Source organism: Pleurodeles waltl, chromosome 8 (genome assembly GCF_031143425.1).
Source record: "Pleurodeles waltl isolate 20211129_DDA chromosome 8, aPleWal1.hap1.20221129, whole genome shotgun sequence".
In the NCBI taxonomy this organism is placed as follows: Eukaryota; Metazoa; Chordata; class Amphibia; order Caudata; family Salamandridae; genus Pleurodeles; species Pleurodeles waltl.
In genome coordinates this window covers 1521230918-1521253443 of record NC_090447.1, presented here as the reverse complement: position 1 = coordinate 1521253443, position 22526 = coordinate 1521230918, and the positions used below count along the sequence as shown (strand labels likewise).

General features: G+C 44.3%; 1 protein-coding gene across 2 annotated transcripts in view; it reads left to right on the top strand.

Moving 5' to 3' along the window:
• Window positions 1–20249, top strand: part of LOC138248878 (zinc finger protein 182-like) — a 90204-nt gene extending 69955 nt beyond the window's left edge. For both annotated transcript variants that reach the window (XM_069202855.1, XM_069202854.1), the window contains exon 8: window positions 7304–20249. In XM_069202855.1, the coding sequence (XP_069058956.1) occupies window positions 7304–8025 (722 nt within the window). In that variant the 3' untranslated portion in view covers window positions 8026–20249. The remainder of the gene's footprint in view (window positions 1–7303) is intronic.
• The last annotated feature ends 2277 nt before the right edge of the window (window positions 20250–22526 follow it).

Genomic DNA, 22526 nt, shown 5'->3' with positions numbered 1-22526 from the left:
TTTCATGTAAAAAGTGTAATGCAAAATTGTGTGAGATTACGCCATTCTAACAGAAATTTCCCCCATGCCAAAAAAAAAAAAAAAAACGGTCCCATACCACTATATGCCATACAAGTCCTTGTTGACTTCAATATCCTTGTAATGTATGGTAGAGTGTATGTTATATCATATATATTCATAATTACCAAGCCATGGTATGCTGTTGGGCTGTATCAGAAAATGTGGTATACGTGTCTAAATACTTTATAAATGTGGTTAATGCAAACTTCTTGTGTACTAAAAAAAATAGCTTGAAGTTTGTAAAATAAAAAAGTAAATGATGGGTGACAGGGTAGAGTCCTTGGGAGCTCCGTAGTTGACTGGGTGAGTTTGGGATCTGGCAGTTCATATCAGAACGTAATGCTGCCCGTTGGCGTGGTAGGATGTGAACCATTATTGGACAGTGGCAGTACTGTAGAGTTTCACTGGTTTAGACCAGTGCCTGTTGGTATTGAAGCCTATAGAGAGGTCACACAGGACCTAGAGGCAAGGGCCATTTTTGTTGTTGAGGAAGAGGGCATTGTCAATACAAGTGGCTGTTTCAGTACTGCAGCATGGTATGCTCTCCTATTAATAGTCCTGTAGTCCGTTCTTTCACAAGTGCTCCAGTAGCTGGGTATCACCTGTCTTCTCAATCATTTTTCTAAAAATGGGAGTGGGTTTTAAGATGGAAATTGGCATGGTCGGTTGGATCTAGTACAGTCTTTTTCAGCAGGTGACCAGCCTTTCTGGTCTTGAGACATTCCAGGAAGGCGCCTTGGGTTAGGGAGGCATTGCCGATGTGCCGAAGGGGTGTGAGAGCTTCTCCTTGCAGATCCTTGATGATGCAGTGTGTCACCCTTGTAGGAGGTGGCTTTGAGTGAGTTCATAATTGGAGATGAAGTGTTAAAGGCTGATCTGTTGGTGGTGTGACGGCAGCATAAGGTGATGGTGTGGATAATGGTGATGAATGGATGTTGCTGGCTCTGATGTTATTGATCTTCTCCATGAAGAAGAGGTTGAGAGTGCTGCATCTGCCAGCTGATGGCGGGATAGAGGATTCTGAGATGGGGTTGTTTGACACCCTAAAGAAATACTTTATCTGTTGATTGCTCTGTTGATTGTGGGCTTGCAGGTGGTGGCTTTAGCTGTGGTGAAGATGGAATGACAATGAAAACTGAGTGTGTTCATAAGGATAAGGTTCACCTGTTCTTTCGGTCTTCTCTTTTCTGTTCCTGTCTTCATATGGCGCTCTTGTTATTAGTAGGTTCTTGGTTGTTCCGGGGTGCTTATGACTTACGCTTGGAGGCACAAGTCTTCAGAGGAGCATAAGTGATTCTTTAGAGTGGTGATGTGAATGTTCAGTGGACTATTGACATCTGTTGTGGGCTCTGTGGGTAGGGTAATGAGGTCTTGGAGTTCTAGATGGATGTCTTTGGAGGAGCAGACAGGAACATTCTCCTTTTTCTGCTGACCGTCATGTTGATGGGGGTGGCATATATTTGGCAAAAGGCACAGAGAGATGATGCATTCTGTGCAAGAGTATGGGAGCTGACAATGGGTGTTAGGGGATGTTGACTGGACATGGTGCAGTGAGTTGCCTTTGGAGTGAGTTGGCTTGGTGGTATGGAATTCTATTTGTAGAGTAGTAGAGGGTTAGTGGCTTCATTCATGTATTTGGTGCTGTAGTCACTGGACTTATTCAAGTCTCTGAGGACAGCATGTTTTCTTTTCTGCATGTCTGTGAGCAGTTAAAGTGAAGGCCCGTGTGTGGCAGTGTATGTGACCACTAATATTGTTCCGGAGGAATTCAGTGAATAATGTCATTTCATATTTATCTTGTGGTGTAGTGCGTGGGTGTTCTCCATCTAATTAATGCTTTGTTTGTGATACCCAGAAGGGGGTTAATTAGGGGTACCCTTGCAGGTTTGGTTGATTGACTAGCTAATTAATCATCGATTACAGTTAAACAACTGGTATTTGATGCATACCTGCTATTGTTGGCGTGATTTACAGTAACTTTTGTGCTGTAATCATTTTAATAGCAAAAACGAAGCAGGATAAAACACCATCCGATAAAGGACCGCCTTCTTGGTCCAAGATTCAATGGGGCAGTATGTAGGAAAGTACCATCTTCTTGGCATGTTACCCCCATTTTTCACATGTATGTCAGTATTTTTTTGCCTGTCTCACTGGGATCCTGCTGGTCAGGACCCCAGTGCTCATAGTTTGAGGGCTAATGTGTATGCCTGTGTAGTGCCTAACTGTGTCACTGAGGCTCTGCTAACCAGAACCTCAGTGCTTATCCTCTCTCTGCTTTTAAATTTGTCACTGTAGGCCAGTGACTTAATTTACCAATTTCAATTGGCATACTGGACCCCCCTTATAAGTCCCTAGTAAGTGGTACCCAGGGCAATGGGGTTCCAGGAGATCCATATGGGCTGAAGCATTTCTTTTGTCACCCATAGGGAGCTCAGACATACCCTTACACAGGACTGCCACTGCAGCCTGTGTGAAATAGTGCACACACTATTTCACAGCGTTTTTCGCTGCACTTAAGTAACTTATAAGTCACCTATAAGTGAAATGTCTAATCTTCACTTGCTGAAGGTTAGGTGCAAAGTTACTAAGTGTGAGGGCACCCTGGCACTAGCAAAGGTGTCCCCACATAGTTCAGGGCCATTTCCCCGACTTTATGAGTGCGGGGACACCATTACACGCGTGCACTACATATAGGTCAATACCTATATGTAGCTTCACAATGGTAACTCCGAATATGGCCATGTAACTTGTCTAAGATCATGGAATTGTCCCCCCATTCCAAATCTGGTATTAGGGAGCCAATTCCATGCATCCTGGAGGCTCCACCATGGACCCCCAGTACTGCCAACCAGCTCTCTGAGGCTTGCACTGCTGCTACAGCTGCTGCCACCTCACAGACAGGGTTCTGTCCTCCTGGGGTCTGGGCAGCCCAGTCCCAGGAAGGCAGAACAAAGCATTTCCTCTGAGAGCAGGGTTTTACACCCTCTCCCTTTGGAAATAGGTGTTACAGGCTGGGGAGCGGTAGCCTCTGGAAATGCTTTGAAGGGCACAGATGGTGCCCTCCTTGCATAAACCAGTCTACACCGGTTCAGGGACCCTTTCTCCCCTGCTCTGGTGGGAAACCAGACAAAGGAAAGGGGAGTGACCACTCCCCTGTCCATCACCATCCCAGGGGTGGTGCCCAGAGCTCCTCCAGTGTGACTCAGACTTCAGCCATCTTGCTTTGCAAGGTGTGGGGGCACCCTGGAGGGCTCCGAGTAACCAGTGCCAGCAGGTGACGTCAGAGACCCCTCCTGATAGGTCCATACCTGATAAGGTAGCCAATCCCCCTCTCAGGGCTATTTAGGGTCTCTCCTGTGGGTTCTCTTCAGATTCTGCTTGCAATTTTCCTTCAGGAATCCTCTGCAACTACTACTTCATCCTCTGACCTCGGAACAACCGCAGCCTGCTCCAACAAACACTGTAACTGAAACAAAGTGTCTACAAGAGACACTTTTCTTCAGCAACCTCAGCTCCAAGTCAGCAACTGCAACAGTTTCCATGGTGTGCACGTTCTGGGGACTCCCAGTCTTCATCCTGCACCAGAAGAACCAAAGAAATCTCCAGTGGAGTGACGGAATCACTCCCCTGCTCCAAGCAGGCACCTTCCAAGTTGACCATCAGTACCCTGGGACTCCTCTCACGGCGACGAACGTGCTCCTAAGGACACAAAGGGTGGACATCATCGACATAGACTGTCCTGAGGTCCTGCTGACGCAATTTGGAGGAGGTAAGACCTTGCCTTCCCCGAGAACAACGGTACCCCTGCGTACTGTGTCTTCTTCGCCTCCTGAGGCCTCTGTGCACTCTTTGCAAAATTCATTCATGCACAGCCTGGCCAGGTCTCCAGCACTCCACCCTGCGACGCTCAACTCGCTGAGTTGTTCTCTGGCGGCGTGGGACCTTCTTTTGTTGTGCTGCATTGACTGCGTTTTGCACCTTCTTTGAACCCGGATCTAGCGGCTTCTGGGGGTACTGGCTGGCATCCTGAGGGCTCTCTAAAGTGCTGAGAGCCCCCTCTTTCTCCTCACAGAGTTGAGGCCCCCAGGTCCCTCCTGGGTCCATCCAGCGCCATTTTGATGAAAAACACACTTTTGCCGTAGCCCAGGCTTGCTGGCGCCTTCCAACATGAAATCTCGTCTGCAACGATCTTCACGCCATGTGACATCTTTTGCATCACGCAGAAACCTGCTGGCATCTTCCTAGGGTGCATTTCTGCAGTCTTCTACTAACCGGGGACTCTTCTTTTGCACCCTCTTCTGGGTTGGCAGGGGCTCCTGTCCTTCCTGGAACTCCTTTCGACTTCTGGACTTGGTCCCCTTCCTTTGCAGGTCTTCAGGTCCAATAATCCAGCAGTTGTTCTTTGCAGACTTGGTTGGCTGCTGCAGAATCCCAAAAACGAGGTGTAGTGTGTCCTAAGAAAACTTGCAGTACTCTACTCCTGCTTCTCTGGGCCCTGGGTGGGGTAATTTACTTACCTTTACTGTATTCTTACTCTCCCAGCAATTCTTCACACACTACACTCGTCTAGGGGGGAATTTGTAATTCACATTCCACTTTTTTAGTATATGGTTTGTGTTGCCCCTAGACCTATTTTCTCCCATTGCATTCTGTAGGATTTCCTACTGTTTGCATTGTTCTATGACTATTTACTTGTCTAATTTTGGTGTCTAGTGTATATATTGTGTATAATACTTACCTCCAGAGGGAGTATTGTCTCTAAGATATTTTTGGTACTGTGTCACCCAAATAAATACCTTTATTTTTGGTAACACTGAGTATTGTCTTTACTTGTGTATAAGTACTGTGTAACTATAAGTGGTATTGCATGAGCTTTGCATGTCTCCTAGTTCAGCCTAAGCTGTTCTGCTATAGCTACCTCTATCAGCCTAAGCTGCTAGAACACTACTACATTTCACTAATAAGGGATAACTGGACCTGGTATAAGGTGTAAGTACCCAAAGTACCCACTACAAACCAGGCCCGCCTCCTACACAGTATGAAACATGTTTGGAATAAATCAATTTGAACCTGTTTGCAATTAAATCAACCAACAAAGTGAACAATCTTGTCTGTGATCACGGAAAACTTTCACATTTTTCAGTTTAATAAAATAATCACTAATTAACAATTCTTTCCACCATGATGGCTATAAAATGTTTGTTAAGCAAGAGATTCATCCCCTTTGAGACACTTGTAATAGAGGCACATTTTTCATGAAAGCCTTGTAGCGACTCCCACAAGGACCTACCATTCCTGCCTAGCAAAGCTCGAACTGCCTTCATTGCTGTTGAAAAGATAACCCAAACCACCCTCCATGCAGCATCCATTATCTTGCCTTTCTTGCCAGGAGGTACTGTAGAGGATGGATAAGAATTATGGCATTTCCTCCCAGCAGACAAGATGAAGGAGTTTGGCGTGAGATGTAAACTAAGGAAAGTAGGATCTTAGTTTGCAAGAGATGAAGAGTTTTGAATAGCACAGCTTTAGTTGACCAAGTGGCCATAATTGGAGTGTTGATATTTGTAGCCCTTCTGACTATCATGTAGTTCAATGTGGTGATATCTGTCTGCAAGATTCTAGGGGGAGGCATCAAGGTTTGATGATATTTTTGTACTGATGAGACATGAGGCAATGTGCAAAAAATTGCATGGGGGACATGGTGATGGTTTTGAACAGCATAGAGTTTTTGGTCATCTTCTCAAATGTCAGCAATGACCAAAACAGTGACTAGATGTTTTCAAATGCTTCACTCCGGGATCGGATCTCTATTGAGGTGTAGTATTCATGGCCTGGTGAGTGCAGGAAGAGGCAGAGTAGGCAGTAGTGGATCAACTAGCTTTGCCACTGGTGGGTCGGGGCCACGAGGGGGAGATCTGCTGGAGCCCCAGGAGAAACAAGTGTAGCAGAAGTTGGTTTTTCAACTCTTGCTGCATGGTGAGGATGTTTTGGAGGCAGCAGAGGTTGATGAGAGGGGCACTAAAGACATAGATTTACAAGTTGCTTACTAGACCCTTAAATGCAGAGTCCGAAGTATTCAGAAACCTCCTTTTCTTCAGTTATCGCACCAATGCCATCGCAAGGTATAAAGACCTGCATGATGTGCTATCCTTCTTTGCTGAACATTTCATAGTCTACTTTATTGCTGCTATCAACACCGGTGTGTTGATGAAAAACTGACCCTGAACTTTGACCACGTTGCAGCCGTAATGGTGCTTGGCATTGCGGAAACAGACGTCAACAGGGCCCATCCACATTTTTCGTGTCAAGGCTTTGCCTTGGTGCTCCCTCTTGGAGAGTCTCTGGGAAAGTAGAGGGAGCACCTCGTCCTGACCCCTCAGACTTTCTATTGCCGACTGCTGTTATCTCCACTGACTTTCTTGAAGGGCATGAAGTAGGATTTTCTCCATGTCCCTGAAAAGTTCTCCTAGCAAAGGTTGAACAAAAAGGAGCAAAATGACAATGAACTCTCCAGTTGAAAAGATTTTAAGTGAAGTTGTGTTCTGAAGGTTTGGAAAGGTTTCCAAGTAAAAAACAAATAGAAACATCAAAAATGTTGATCGCTATTATCCGGTATCCTGTTACGAAGATATGTAAAAAAGAACTGCGCTAACTGCCATTGACATTGTGTGATGGCAGACTGGTGAAGTTGCTACCTTTTGAAGAGCACATTTGGGTTTACAGCCTTGGTAGGCTGCAGCCTGTCTGTCTATACTTCCTTGTTTGTTTCTCACTTTTCTTTTTAAAATGGAAGTGTTTATTCTAATGTTGTGATGTTTTTAATTTTAAAGAAAAAAATAATATATAAATGTATAGATATAGTACAAAATAGCCTGCAATAGAACATCGAAAAGGTGTTTCTTTTAAAACTGTTTTTTTCTTTTGTAAAGAAAAGTATTATGTAGAACCATTTTGTGCATGAGCGGGGCTGTTCAGGGTTTGTGCATTTAACAAAGATTCCCCTAGAGCAGAGCTAGGATTGCAGATAAGTAATTGTTCCTTTGCTTGGCTATGCACTGGCAGTTTGTTTTACAGAACTGTAAAATATTTGCCTGTTGGCTTGTCACGTTCAATTTATTATAACACCCAACAACTTTGTGTGACCGCACTGTCCACCTTGAGTGTAGTTACAGCGCTCTAATTATTATTATTTTTTCTTTTTAATGTCCCATATGCAATTTACATGCTCCTTTTTATTCTGCAGCATACCCATCCGAGTCTGGAAGTATGAGTGAGAACGAGTCCAATACATGCTCACCGAAGACACAGCAAGGAATCCCCAAGAGTGAGTCAAGCTTCACCTGCACTGATTGTGGGAAGAGATTCAGTGGAAAGACACATCTTCTAATGCACCAACAAATCCACACAGGGGTGCGGCCTTATCAGTGCACCGAGTGCGAGAAGAGCTTTAATCAAAAGGGAAATCTTGTAACCCATCTTAGAATCCACACTGGAGTGAAACCTTTTCACTGTACAATGTGTGAGAAGAGCTTTAATCAGAAGGGAAATCTTCTAACCCATCTAAGAATCCACACTGGGGGGAAGCCTTTTCAGTGCACTGTATGTGAGAAGAGCTTTACACAGAAGCATGTACTTTTAATGCACCAATGTACACACACAGGGGTGAGACCTTTCCAGTGCACTGAGTGCGATAAGAGCTTTATTCGCAAGAACAATCTTAAAGAGCATCAAATAATCCACAAAGGAGAGAGGGCCTTTCACTGCAATGTTTGTGAGAAGAGTTTTACTTATAAGCAAAATCTTATAGCACACCAAAGAATACACACAGGAGAGAGACCCTTCCAGTGCCCACAGTGTGAGAAGAGCTTTACTCGCAAAAGGTATCTTCTCAATCACCAAAATAGCCACACAAATGAAAGTCATCCCATGACTACTCAGAAGAGAGAGGCCCTTTCACTGCAATGAGGGAAAGAAGAGCTTTACTCTAAAGGAAGGTCTTGTAAAGCACTGGAAAATCCACTTCAATGGTGAAGCTCCTGGATTACATGCAATGTGTAAGGCACTTCCTTTACAAGTCCGGGCTTAAAAGTCACTAATGTTTACATACAGGTCAGGGGCCCTTTCAGTGCAGAGAGTGTGGGAAAGACTTTACATAAAAGCAAAATGATCTAATGTATCAAAAGTCCAGATGTGTGAGGCCCTTTCATTGCAAGGAGTGTAGGAAACTTTTCACTCAAAAGGGAAGTGAGACCATGCCACTAACCCAGGTCTGGAAAGAGATCCATCTAACAAGGAAAATCTTAACATTCTTGAAAGATTCCACACCACAGTAAGGCATTTTCACTGCACAGCGAGCGAGGAGAACTTTAGCTATCTGGAAGAGAAAATATTTTTTTGCCTGTCCTTAGAGTACCTTAAAGGTGTTCCAAGCTTAATTCCCAAAATATGTTTATTTCTAAGCTGTGCCCCACAAACCTGAAGCAGCTTTCTCCTACACAATAATTTGAATTCATTTGTAGCCTCCCTTGTGTAATGTCTCTTCCTCCGGTTACTCTAGCTAACACCCTTGCTATGTGGTTCTGTATTCTCTGAATGCACCCCAAAAGCTAGCGTAAATGACCCTCACTTGTAATTTGCCCAACAATGGGCATATCTTCGTGTATAAGTGTAGAAGTAATAGTTCTGACATACAGATTCCTCACCGTAAAGATATTCTACAGATGCCAGATTGGACTGAAAAACTCTTCCCCAGTACAAGTGCTTGAGCACTTCCAGGTGGCCCCGTGCAACTCCAGCTACAGTTCCATAGGCCCAGGATGTGACGATGTGGAAGTATATATGGCTCTAGAGTCAGGTCCTTTTTTTCCCTCACCTTTCAGATGCGGGTCCAGAGCTTCTCACTGTGTTTACCCTTAAAATCCTCTGTGTATTCAACATTGACTGGGGGAAATGTCCCCTCCTTCACCAATCGATGTGTGACTCCTGTACCTCCAAATTCATTCAGACCATCAGGATGTGACAGTCAAATTATTTTTGGCTCAGGCCTGCAATGATACTCCTAAATGATCCCGCTCCCCTCCTTCAGAAAGGTTTCGTGACAGGGAGCATTTTCCAAAAGGGTCCTCCCCAAAACACAAAGGAAACGACATAGGAAGGAGAAGTCATTTCCTTCCGGCACCATTCCAGATGCCCAGATAATACTCTTCTTCTTTGGAGCTAATCCCTGTTCTTGAAAACCTTAGACCAGAGTTCAAAGCTCCATCTGCCAATCCTTCGCAGGTAGAGGTCTTGAAGCAAGCCTTATTTGAAATCTTCAAGACTTTCCCCTATCCCTCTGGGCCAGTCCCAAACAGTGTGCATAATCCAACAGGCTCTGCGGTTGCAAGAGCTGCTATGTCATACGACTCTCACCTCCACAAGTTCCGAACTATGTGCCGTTTCCGAAGAAGCCTTTTTTTATTATTTATTTTGTAATACCTTTTATTAGCTTTTTGAACAAAAATAGTGAAAAACACACATCTACTGTGTAGAACAACCCACACCCTACACTCTACCTTCCCCCCCCAACTGCATTCCAGCATACAAAATATAATTTCACAATTGTCATTACACTTCCGTACATAAAAACTGATCCTTCACAGTTTAGTATATATTCACATTTATGTGGTAGAGGCGTCGTCCGTGTCCGATTCCGATGTTCCTCGAGGGCTGTCTGAGATTGTATCATCTGGTGTTTGAGGCAATCTAATATTGTGTCCCATTGTCGCGCCGTGTCTCTTGACCCTCTTCCCCGTGCTGCCTCTTGATGTAATATATTTCCCTCTGCCTCAGCCCATTTTATCAATGCATTCTGCCATCTTTGAATTTGAGAGCCCCCAGCATCCTTCCAATGGCTCGTAATTTCTCTCTTGGCCAAAATCAATGGCAGTTCAATATATTTATTGGTTGTCTTTTTAGAGGGGCGGGGAAAATCTCCTAACAGTGCTGTCAATGGAGACAGTCTCAGTCTCCTATCTGTAATCGCGGGCAGTTTCTTAAATACCTCTCCCCAATAAGGCACTATTTGCAGACAATTCCGTAACATGTGTTCTAACCCTGCCTCCGGTTCTGGGCATCTGGGGCAACCCCCACCCCCAGTGGCGTACATCTTTGCAATTCTGTGGGGGGTAAGAGAAGCTCTATTATAGACATAGATGTTTATTAATTTAAAACAAGCGTTTCTAGTTGCTGGGTATATATGTGAGGTGATCCTGGTCCGTCTCCGCTCATCTATTGGTGTCCCCAACTCCGTCTGCCACTTCAATCTAAGTTTGTCCAGAGAAGTGAATGTATCTTTGTGTAAGGCTTTGTAAATTGCAGAGATCACACCCCTGTCTCCCCCGTGAGCAAATAATTCTGCAACCTTCATGTTTGGTTAGTGAGACCCCAGCTTCCAGGTCCTTTGTATAATTCTAGTGATCGCGTTATATATAAGGAACATTACGGGTGGAACATCATACTGCTCCTGCAGTTCTGCGAAGGTGCACCACTGCCCATTATGATACAGGTCCCCCAGCACTGTAATATTATATGAAGCTAGTCTCCTAATCCATGTTAGAGCCTGCCCCCCCACCACATGCCGCAGACCTGTCATTGGGATTTCCGGAGTATATGGGATTGCCGTATGGGAGCGCCTCAGACCACGCTCCCAGCACGCCCGCACAGCATGCCACTCTGGTGGTAATCGCCGCTTCCTCCCACTTGGGGCCAGCAACACGCTCAGGAGGGCGTGATATAGTCCACCCAAATCATACTGCATATTTTGGTCCGCTGGATCTTCACTTAAAGATCTTGCCAACCATTGTAGCTGGCCAGCCCAGTAGTAAATCTCCATGTCCAGAGCCGCCAACCCCCCTTCCAAAGTGGGCCTCTGGAGAGTGCTCAATGCCAGTCTGTGTCTACTCAATCCCCATATAAAACTGGATAGCACGGAGTTTATGTTACTGAATACTGATTTTGGTATAACCAGTGGAAGAGTAGAGAAATAGGACAATAATCTTGGCAGCATTATCATTTTTAGTAACGCCACTCTCCCCATAACCGCTAGTGGAAGTGTCCCCCAAAACTGCATATCAGTTCTCAATCTCCTTATTGCACTGTGTACGTTCCCCTCTAGTAAGTCTACTGTTTTATGGTATATGTTAACTCCCAGGTAACGGAATGGAGTGGGTGCCCAGGGGAGCCCTCGTGTATCAATAATTTTCGGGACCCCCTGCGTTAAGGGAAAGATGGAAGATTTCTGCCAATTTATCCGTAAACCTGATGCTCCTCCAAAGCATTTTAGCATGGCCATAGCTCCCGGCAAGTCAGTTTCCGTGTCCCCCAGGAAGATCAGCATATCGGCTGCATATAGTGCAATATAATGCACCTGCAGTCCCACTTGAAGCCCCTCAAAATAGACGCCTGATCTAGCCATCTGGCAAGCGGTTCCACCACTATCGCAAAGAGTAGGGGTGACAGGGGACAACCCTGCCTGGTACCCCTGCCAATTTGGTATGGATCAGATATAGTCCTACCTGTGCGTAGCTGAGTCCATCTAACAAACTTGAGCCCAAGACCTAGTTTCAGCATTACCTTTTCTAAGTAATCCCACCTAAGGCTATCAAACACCTTCCCAATATCCACTGAAATAATCGTCGCCTGCTGTAAGGTTGGAGACTCAGAGTGGAGTATGGAGACCAGCTGTCTTATGTTCTGTGCAGTGCTACGCTGGGGGACAAACCCAGATTGATCTCTATGTATCAATGTTGTCATAAAAGGCAGCAGACGGGTAGCTAGTATTCTACTAAGTATCTTATAGTCCAAGTTGAGCATGGACAGGGGGCGATATGAGCGCACATCTCTCGCCGGCTTATCCGGCTTTAGAAGTGGTATCATGATAGCTTAATTTGTGGATTGAGGTAGAGCTCCCCTCTCCTTTGCCTCTGTGTATAGATTACACAAGTGCGGGGCTAGTTTTTCCAGGTAAACCCTATAGAACTCCACAGGAAGTCCATCAGTCCCTGGGACCTTTCCTCTCGCCATATTTTGGACTGTGGCTTTAATATCCGCTATTGAGATTGGCTCTTCGAGGACCTGTCTGTCCTCCTCCCCCAGGTGTGGGAGATCAAGTTAATTCAAGCCCTCCAATTGGGTGGGGGCTCAGCGCCTCGACAGGTGGCGCGTATAGTTGGGAATAGTAGTTAGCAAACCGTGTATTTATTGCGCTCTGTCCATAAAGACGACACCCAACCAATTTCTGTTATCGCTGTCTGCTGTCTCGGCGGGCCGCAAGCCACGCCAAGAGTGGGCCTGCTTTATCTCCCTCTGCGTGTTAGCTAGCCAAGTATTTTCTGTAATCAAAACGGTTCAACGTTTCGGTTGCCTTTGAAATTTTTTCTTTGAGATCAGCAAGACAAGGGGCCAATTATCGGTTATTGGGTCTCTGGCGTTAAATTTCTCTAAGGGATTCCTCATGTTTTTGGATTTCTAATTCTAAGGACCCTCGAATCCCTATAGTCTCTGTTATGCATATTCCTGTGATGACTATTTTAAATGTCTCCCATTCTATCGCCCTAGTTGACGCCGTTCCTGTATTAAAGGTTAAAAAAAATACCCAATTGCCGCCGATAGCGAGTGTTTAAATGCCTCGTCTTCGAGCAACTCTGCTCTGAGACGCCAGGTTGGGATACTAGGTTTTTCCCTGCACCAGGCCAGTGACAGCAGCAGGGGATTATGATCTAAAGTAATGCGGCACAGGTATTCTGCTGTTTCCACTGCGCTTTGTATCTCAGGGGAGGCAATGAATATGTCCAGACGAACATGCAAGTCATGTAATACAGAATGAAAAGAATAGTCTCTGGCTGTAGGGCAGATATACCTCCAGCAATCACCAAATCCCCATTGTTCCACGCTTGTTGGATCTGTTACGCCTTCTGTTGGTTGTACGTGGGGTTCCTCGCTGTGGAGCAGATGTCAGTGGGTCCAGAGTCTCCAGCCAGTCCCATACCAGTTGGGGCGAGGTAAAGAAGTGGGTCTTATCACCATATGATACCCTCAGTTTAGCCGGGAAGAGCATAGCGTATTGAATTCCTCGGTCTCGGAGCCGCTGTTTGGAATCTTTGAATGAGGCCCTCTGTTTTTGTGCTTCTCTGGTAAAGTCAGGGAAAATCATTATCCATTGGTTGTCTAGCATTATTTCCCCCTTTAGTCGTGCCTGTGTTATGATAAGATCTCTGTCTTTAAAATGTAGCAGTTTGGCAACAACTGGGCGAGGTCCAGCTCCTGGGGGGAGAGGTCTGAATGGCACCTTATGAGCTCTTTCGATGGCAAAGAAGGGGGATAAGCCAGTTCTCCAGGAAAATCTCTGTGCTTGCTGCTCTCAACTCCACCTTTTCAGGATAGTCCCACTAGACGGATATTGCTTCTACAAGCAAGATTTTCAGCGTCTTCTGCCCTCGCTTCCAGCAATTTTACTCGACAAGTAAGCCCTACCAGGTTTGTAGAAATGGCTTTTTGGCTCGGAGTCAGCTGTTCCAGGGCCCTTTCGTTGGAGACCACTCTGTCTGTTAACCTCCGGTGGTCATCTCTCAGCAAGGAGAGACCCATTGTGAGAGTGTCCATTTTCTGTTCAAGGGCCTCACGGGAGTCTTGGATCTCCTGAAGTATCTGGTCCAGTGTGGTCTCCGATGTGGGTGCATCAATGTTTGCTCCAGCGGTAGATGTTTGTTCAGGTGGTTTGGTAGCACCCATACCGTCCGGTTCCTCAGTCTCCCACTCCATTGAGGACCAAGCACCGCCTGCAGCAACAAGACACCAGGCTTTGTTCAAGCCAGGAGGATCCTCGGCCAGCACCCCTCCTGCGAGTTTCCAGTAAGTCCGGGGGGGGGTCTGTTCTTGTGACTCAAGTCTCTTTAGCTTGGTCTTGGCACCCGTTAATTGGGAGCGATGTTGTTCCGCAGCCTCACCGAGATATGCGCCCCCACTTCACTCGCTGGATGGAAACACCAATGGTCACTATGTTATTGCTCTCAGTCAGGGCTTCCAATCGCCAGGGTAGCCGTGTCCTTAATATCGCCCTTCTGCTCTTAATAATGCACTGTGGGGCAATTGCAGCACTGTGTTGTTGCGCTCTCTGTCCCCAAACAATCAGTGTTGAGGGTAGGACAAAAGGGGGCCATCACCCCGTGTCCTCGCCTTCTTCTCCAACCTGCAAGAGCCGGCTCCCAGTAATAAGGTGAGCCCCTCCCCCCCCCCCACAACAGTGGCAACACCATTTCACACTATCTCCACGAGGTGGGGGGGGTGCCGCCGCTCCTGCCATACCTGGTTGTGGGTTTCTTCCTCGGCCTTTTCTAAGCACCAGTCGTCTCAAGTGCCATCAAGCGCCGATCCGCTCTACTCCCAAGCCGCGGCCGTCATCTTAGCTCGCCCCGACTCGGGTCTCAGGCGCTCCGTTCAGCGGCACACCGCCTTCTTTCCCGCATGCGGCCGCTGGCTTCAGTGCCCTAGGTACTCCGAACTCCTGGGCGCCGCTCGGATCCATGTTTGGGGCCGCTGTGCCCTCAGGATTCTTCGGGCCCTGTGACTGCCGCCGGGTGCTCCGCGTTAGACGTGCGGCTCCATCGGCTGCAGGCCACGCCCCCTCCGAAGAAGCCTTTACACCTACTAAGGCACAGTCTGGTACCTCCTTGGCTTTATTACAGACACAGTCTCTGGTACCATCCTCTATGCCACTCTGAGCCCCATCTATGCGTTCGATGAGCAGTCCCACGTGAAGCCTCTCCCTACAGCACAGGGATTCCCTGTACTGGAGGAGCTCTTTGGTTCTGATTCTGATGTGTTTGATTATGAGCACACAAAGTAATTCAGTGAACTAATGTACCCACTCCAGGAATCTGTGTTTGACCTCCTGGTCACAGGTTTGAAACCTGATGGGTCCATTCAGCCTTTCACCCTTCTGTGGTAGATAAAATGGGTAGCTTTGACTTGGGTAATAATAAACATTTCGTATTTCAGCACCAGGAGAACCAAGGGTGAAATGTACAAATTCATGTTATGTTCTGTCGACCATGAGTTCAAACTGCTTGAACCAATAGGCCAAAAGGTTTTTACTTCAGACAGTCTGGCGCACCCCATGTATCTACTAGCACAGTAGGTATTTGTTTTGCGAGAATTGGCGGGACAGGTTGGAAGAAGATTTCCCTTTCACATGAAAAATCTTTTTTCTGATCAGTGAGCAAAGGCTGGTTGGCGCAGCCAGGGATCCCTGTAACTTGATCTCGCTCCAGCTAAAGTGCACCATGACCCTCCTTCACCACATGGTCTTTTCCACTGGTCTTTAGAAGTTCCATCTCACTTCTACTAAGAGGCTGTGTTTCATCAGCACAGTCCTGGATGCAACCTCCTTGGGAGCCTTTGCTCCACCTCATAAGGTTTCAGACACTCTCAATATCATTTAGATGTTTCTGCATCAGATTCCAATCCATCTTCTATAGGTCCTTTGCCTGTTGGGCTTTAGCATCTCGTTCATCCAGTTTGTGCCGCATGCCAGATGGTACATGAGGTGGCTACAGTTTCAGGGGTGTGTTTCAGCTTGAATAAAGAACTTCTCTTTTGTTGTTCTAGATCTACATTGGTGGGTGTGTCCCTCCAGTCTTGTTTTTTTAAGTCATGCTTTTAGTCCATCGCTGTCCAGGTCACCATTGTTATGGATGCCTCCTGCTGAGATGCTCCTCTGGGGAAGATGTTTGTGTGCGGCCTTTCATCCGCATCAGAGGAGCAGCTGCAAATCAGCGTACCGAGTTGCAGGCAGTATGTATTTCTCTGAAGGCCTTTCTCCTTTCCATTTTGGAGAATGGTGTTCAGATAATTCTCAACACCACCATCAATATCTATTACAAGAACTGACTGAGCAGTGTGGGATTTTGGAGCCTGTATTGAGATGTATTTGGCAATGGGTTTTGTGACAAGCAGTTTTGGAATTGGTGGGCCATCTAGTGGGTACGCTATAAGCAAGGGTGAATGCCTTGGTTCCACTCTCATTGGATCATCAGGAATGGGAACATCATCATTACCATAGCTGATTCTCAACAACCTGTTTTAGACGAGGAGGATTTGTGAGTCTAGTCTGTTGGAACTCTACACTTGGCCTTCTTTTCCCCTCCCAAACAGAACAGATCTGCTTTTGCAGCAGGGTGGCGGGGACCTCCACTTCAAACTTCATCTTTATGTATGGAGACTGAGCAGCGCCATGGATAAGCCTTCTGTTTGCTTTCATAGGTAACAGACATCTTTCTGGCTGTCTAGATGCATATTACCATGTCTGCCATTGGTCAAAATTTGTAGTTGGTGTGAGTTTGCAGGTTTTAGTCTCTTCGAGTCTTGCCTTCCTGTTCTAATTTGTGATTCACAGTAGCGGCTGCCTAGCCTTGCTGAGCAAAGTGATGGGGTATCTGGCTGCTCTGTTTGTCTTCATATGCCTTCCGTGTTCAGGTTACCATAGAGGGGTGTTTCTTAAAAGCCGCATTGTACTTGTTCCCTCCAATACTTTTGGGTTGGGATGACATTGTAACTTGGTGTTCTGTTCACCTGATTTCTGAGACTGTATTTTAAGTGGCGATCACATTGAGCCATATCGTATATGAACTACAGGCAAATCAGTCTGGCTGCCATTCTATGTTTTCTCGCCAGATAGGCTGGAGCTTCACACATGCCCATCCTTTATGCACAAAGTTGTCTCTACCTGGGACATGGTCTATAGCTCCTACTTCTTTTCTTTCCTCCTCTTTCCCCTTCCAAGAAAAGAGTTTAAACACAGTGGACTCCAGGCATGCTTCCTCCTTCTTCATTACCTGTACATGTTAGCACTTTTTGTAGGTTCAGCTCTTTGTGGGCTCTGTTTGAGCCCTTAAAGACAAGGTGGCGACCAAGCGTACTATCTCATTGGGTTACCCTTTGTATTAAGATTTGTTATTCCTTGGCTAAGAAGGACTCTCCTTTCGGCATGTCCATTCATTGAGGGCCATGGCAGCATCTACGGAAATTTGCCAGGCATCCACATGGTGCTCTTTATGTATCTTTGTATATAATATGACATCTCAGGTGCGCACTGATGGGTATTTTGCAGGGATGTGTTGCATGATTTTCTAGGTTAGTCAGCGTTGCACAGTCTCACTTTCTTGAACAGGTATTGCTTGTGGACTCACTCGTAAGGTGAATATTCTGTGGGGAGAAGAGATGATCCGAAGAATGAGTTATGTTCAATGTCAATATTTCTAGTTGATATCTTCCTGCAGTTGACACATCATGGGTTGGGGTAGCTGTCACTAGAGTCGCATGGGACCACCGAGTCTGTTAGAGTGCATTTGCTGGGGGAACAGCCTTCCAGATTCATTCTGGCAGCTGGAGCATAGTAAGATGAAAAACCTGTGGGAAGATATAGTAATATCCAGAAATATTGCTACCAAAAGTAAGTAACTTTGTCAAACCAAAATCTAAATGTTTTGATTTCAGACTATAGTTTGTTAAACATTACAATAATTAAAATAATACCCATATACTTGTAACCTGTTACTCTCAGCTTGGATGCAGCATGTTGTGTCCCTGTCAGCAGATGTTTTTTTTTGTTCCACAATTAAAAGCCAGACAGTTCAGTTGCATTCTCCACATCCTGTTCAGTTCCTTACTGAGTGGGAGCAGTAGTTTGGTATACTGAGCACATATCTTGGAAGGGTGTCTGTACATATTGAAGAATCAAGACCGAGTATTCCTTGGTGGATCCTCTCACAGAACCTCTCACTGTTGAGCTGAAAATATCACCACAGCTGGGAGATTATGTAGGGTAAGAAAAGCCTAATTTAACAGAGAGGTACAGGAGCTGTTTCCTGCCATCAGTGTAAACAAGTGTCATGGCTTCCGGTATCAAAATCAAAGACCTGCAATACCAGTATTATGATAGAACCCATGACCACCCACCAGAAATGAGGTTCCCATGCCTTGTAGCCACCTACATCCTGACTGCATATCTCCTACTAAGCCATCAGCTCAAGGTGATTGGTGCCTTCACTATGATGTGGCCCATTTAAGGGCTTGCACTGTAAGGTAAACACTTGCATGGCTCCCAGAGTACAATGATGGTGCATTTAACAGGGAGGTGATGCATATCTATGTATACATTATGCAAAAATAATTAAAAGTGTATGGCTCAAAGTTTCCACCACGGCAAAGGGCAAGAGTCACTGTAACTTGTGGAAACACCTATGCTTGTAATGAACATTTGCAACTCAGTTGTCTAAACTAGTTCATGGTAAGCTCCACAGCTGCAAGGATCTCATCTTCCTTTTTAAGCTTAAATCCTTTCTCTGGCTTAGCTATCCCCTTATCAAATAATTAAGAGTTGGTCAGCTTGGTGGGCAAGACCACCCCACCTACTTCAGAGTTGACAGGTGTGGTTTACCTGTCTTTGGTTTCTACAGAAATTCCACCTCTTTATAGGGACCTGAGAGGGTTGTTGGGCTATATTTCCCAAAGCTTTAGAACATTCAGATGTCACTGGGTAAGATGCCTATATGTGTACAAATAAAATTGCATTACATTGTCCTGAAAGTAGAACCATTTAGTTTACAAAGTATTAATTGATCGTAGTAAAAGGTTGACCAGCCAAGCTAATGAGGGTGTGAATACACATTTACTATTTTTAAATCCATAGAATTTGCGAGTCTAATATTAACAATCAGGAAATGGGGGTCTACTTGTTTAACCAACATAATTTTATTGATGCTTTCTCAAACCCTCCCAAATAGTTATACATGCATCCTCTTTTTCACTTTTCCATAAAAATACCAAACTTTAGGAGCTCTAGAGCTTCACCATCCATGCTTCTGGGAACATCACGGTATTGTAATCACATCTATTTATCAGAAGCTACCCCAACCAGATGTTTGCTTAGATCTGCCATGTTCTAACCAATGCAACACATTTTTCATTAAGAACAGTTGCTAAAAAAAGAAATGGAGGTACAGCAGTATCCAAAAATAATTCCTCACGTCCCCCTACTAACATGTTTTGCCCTTCAGGGACCAGGAAGTTAGTCTGTTATTCTGATCACCTCCAGCACAGATGGCGTGTGAGGTGTCTGGGTGGAACCTACACAAAAGGACTGTTTTCTGCCACCTGCAGCAACAGTGGTGTGAGAAGTGGGGAGGACTGGAGGTGCAGGAGAAGATTCAGTAGCATATGGCAGGCTGGATTAGACTACTTAACAACTCCCCCCCCCACCCACAAATCAAGTTGCATCTCCAACACAGAGCAAGGACATAGAACAACTGGACCACAGAGTGGTTAGAATGCTGAAGATGATGAAGGATAGGGAGATAAGACCCCATAGGAGACAGCAATTGGAAAACTGTTGCCCTTTATAGAAGCAAGGGAAGAGCAAGTGGATGTTGGGGCATGTCCTACAAATATTGTGTCAGATAGCCTCAGACTAAAATTAGGGATTAAATTCAGAAGTGCATCACTTTCTCCATGCAGTGGTTCTTGGGAGATCTGCTTGCTATGGTAGGAGGTAAGAGCATTGTCTCTGCCTAACAGAGGTCTCCCTGTATCAGAAATTAATTGGCAGAACTGAGTGGCTCATAGAAAAGAGCTCACCTAGCGAACAGGGCAGGTGAAAGTGTCTTTCTGAGATACATGACTTTGATAAATAGCCAAAAACTAAAACTTGTGAAAAAATGAATTGGTTTCCTATGGTGATGAGGCTGTGTGTCAAGGATAGTTGGTAAAACATTAGTTTCAAGCCCTGTTGCAGCCATGAAGTAGTTGGACTCGAAGAAGAAAGCTACAGTGGTGTGGACAGGGGAGTGCCAATCTGCGTTGGTTGTTCGAATTGTGATGTTGTTTTTTTTTTTTTTTTTTTTAAACTGTGAACCGATTTCAGAATTCTTTCCAGTAGAAGACTTAAGCAAATCTATAGCAGATTTATAGAGTACTCATATTTATTTTGAAGAATCATTAAGATTGGTGCTTTGTTCATTTCCTACTCTATTCTCTGCACTCAGCCAGACTTAAAATGTATGGTACTGGGGTTACTACAATAATTGTTTTCAAGTGCCATGCTGTCCTGTGTACTACTGATGCAGATTGTTCTATACATTAATAAAAATATTTAAACCACAAAAGCGTGTGTTGTAGAATGGGTAATTTAGTTGATAAGAAGTGTACGGTGGTAAAAAATGAAACCTGAAACCACATTCAGTACCGGTTAAAAATTGCTGCTTTAAGGCTAAGAGGACATGGAAATCCTGTAATTATTTTTATAATGAAAAAGGAGAAACTTCTTACAGGCAGTGTATGAATATCAGAAGTATTTGATCAGCTGGAATTTTTAAGCTTTATCCCAGTTGGTCATGAAAGCGGATGGTATCTGTATTAGTGAAAGAAAAAAACAGCAGATAAGACAAGAGAACAAAATAAGATAAACTGCCTCCTCAACTCTTTTAAGCTTGAAGGGTATCTGAGCTAGAGAAACCTACATTGAATAGACTTATAACAGGAAGAAACTTAAAAGGTGATAAGATTTGTCTGTGGGAAAGGCTCCCAGGCTATATGGTCTGTCACATCTTTTTTACAAAATGTTTGAATTCAGCCTAGTGAGCATCTTAAGTAAACTATTTAATTTCTTTATGGATGAGGGAATCAGAATCGTGGTAGAATCAAATATTGTCTTGATACCAAAAAAAGAAAAAAAGACTTAATAGAACCAGCAAGTTTTTGGCTGATCGCTTTGATTATTACGAACTTTAAGATAAGAAACTAGTGAATAGATGAAGAAAGTTATAAAAACCTAAATTCACCCATCATAAACAAAGTTGATTAGGTCAAGCTTAGAAAGTGATAACAGAAGGAATTTACAACCTGTAACGCATGCAGGCTTGTATCAAGACTGTCCCTCATTGATTTGGAAAAAGCCTTCAACAAGGTTTTTGAAGCCAACGTAAATTAGAACAAATTTATTTATGTAACAATTAGCATACTTATAGCCCGGTATCAGCAAACAATAGCAGAAGTCAGAGGTAATTGAATGTTGTAGCCTCAGTTCTCTCTTGCGCAAAAAAACTACCACTGTTATTTTTTCTTGCTCTGCAATCTTTGTTGTGTACCTTGAAGACAAACAGCATTGTCAAGTACATTTAGTGGGAGCATTTATAAGCTGACTGCTTATATGAACAGTGTTATTTTTTTCCTATCAAATGTGCAGACATCTCCAGAAATCCTGTTACGCATCGAGGCAGCTGAAAAAGGTCAAACCCACATGCATGCTGCCAAATGAGTTATGTCAGGAAGAGTAGGCGTCCAGTTTGGCTTAAGATGGAATAAAGGCACGCTACGATACCCTGGCAATTATTGAAAAACAAAATGGAATACACTATGAAACTAAATGGAGAGACTAATTCAGACGGTGAAGGTTATGACCAATGAGTAGTCCCCTGTGTATTTGTTCCTTGTGGGGTCGAATAGAATAATTTAAAATTACAATAACTGTTTTTTTTTTTTTAATTATCCGCTAAGCCTGTTGCCTGGGAGGTCGTCGTCTGCATTTTTTAGGTTAATAGATAAGGCTACATCTAAATTTCTTTGGTCAAGTAAGAAACTATAATGTCTCTGAAAAAAACTTGAATTGGAGAAACAATATGGTCCAGTTGGCATACTTTAAAAATATCAGTCTGCCTTTCTTTTGTCTAAGTAGGTTAATATGTTCAAACAGGTTATAATCCATTTGGGCTTGAGACCTTTTGGGTATTGATTTTTCCCAACGGGTTCCTGGGAAACCTTATTACATGTTAGATTAGTCTTAATGGTGCCGAAATTAAGGTCAAGAACGTGATCTTTTTTCCCCTTCGGAAATCTGGTATGTTGAGGTGGTGGTTTCTATTTTTCATTTGTGGATGGAGAATGGTATTATGTTGTATACAAAAACTAGGAGAAGAAAGGGGCTCTTCTGCAGACTCGTTACTCTTGATTTTTCCTATTGTGAAACGCTGTGACTTTGCAGATGGTCACCATGCCATTGCGAGATCAGAATTATTCACCTTCCTTCTTGTAGTATGCCCATACTGCCAGTTATAAAATTTAGATAACATGAATGCTACTTTCATCTTAATCAACAAATATTGAGAATTATGCATGAGTCTTTAGGCAAATTTCAGATTGTTATTACATAATTTGATGGCTCAAAGTAGCGTTGATTAACTGTGTAAAGTTATGAAGCACGCGTTGGCCTCTTCATTATTAGAATCAAAACGAATCAACGATCTAGTACCTCGATTCTGGGACTTATATAATTTTCCTCATGCAGCACTGAACGTTAAAATTCAAGAACCTATAATTTGTCTTATGTTAATATGTTGGTCAAGGACTTAATAAATGTGCCTTATAAAATGATTATT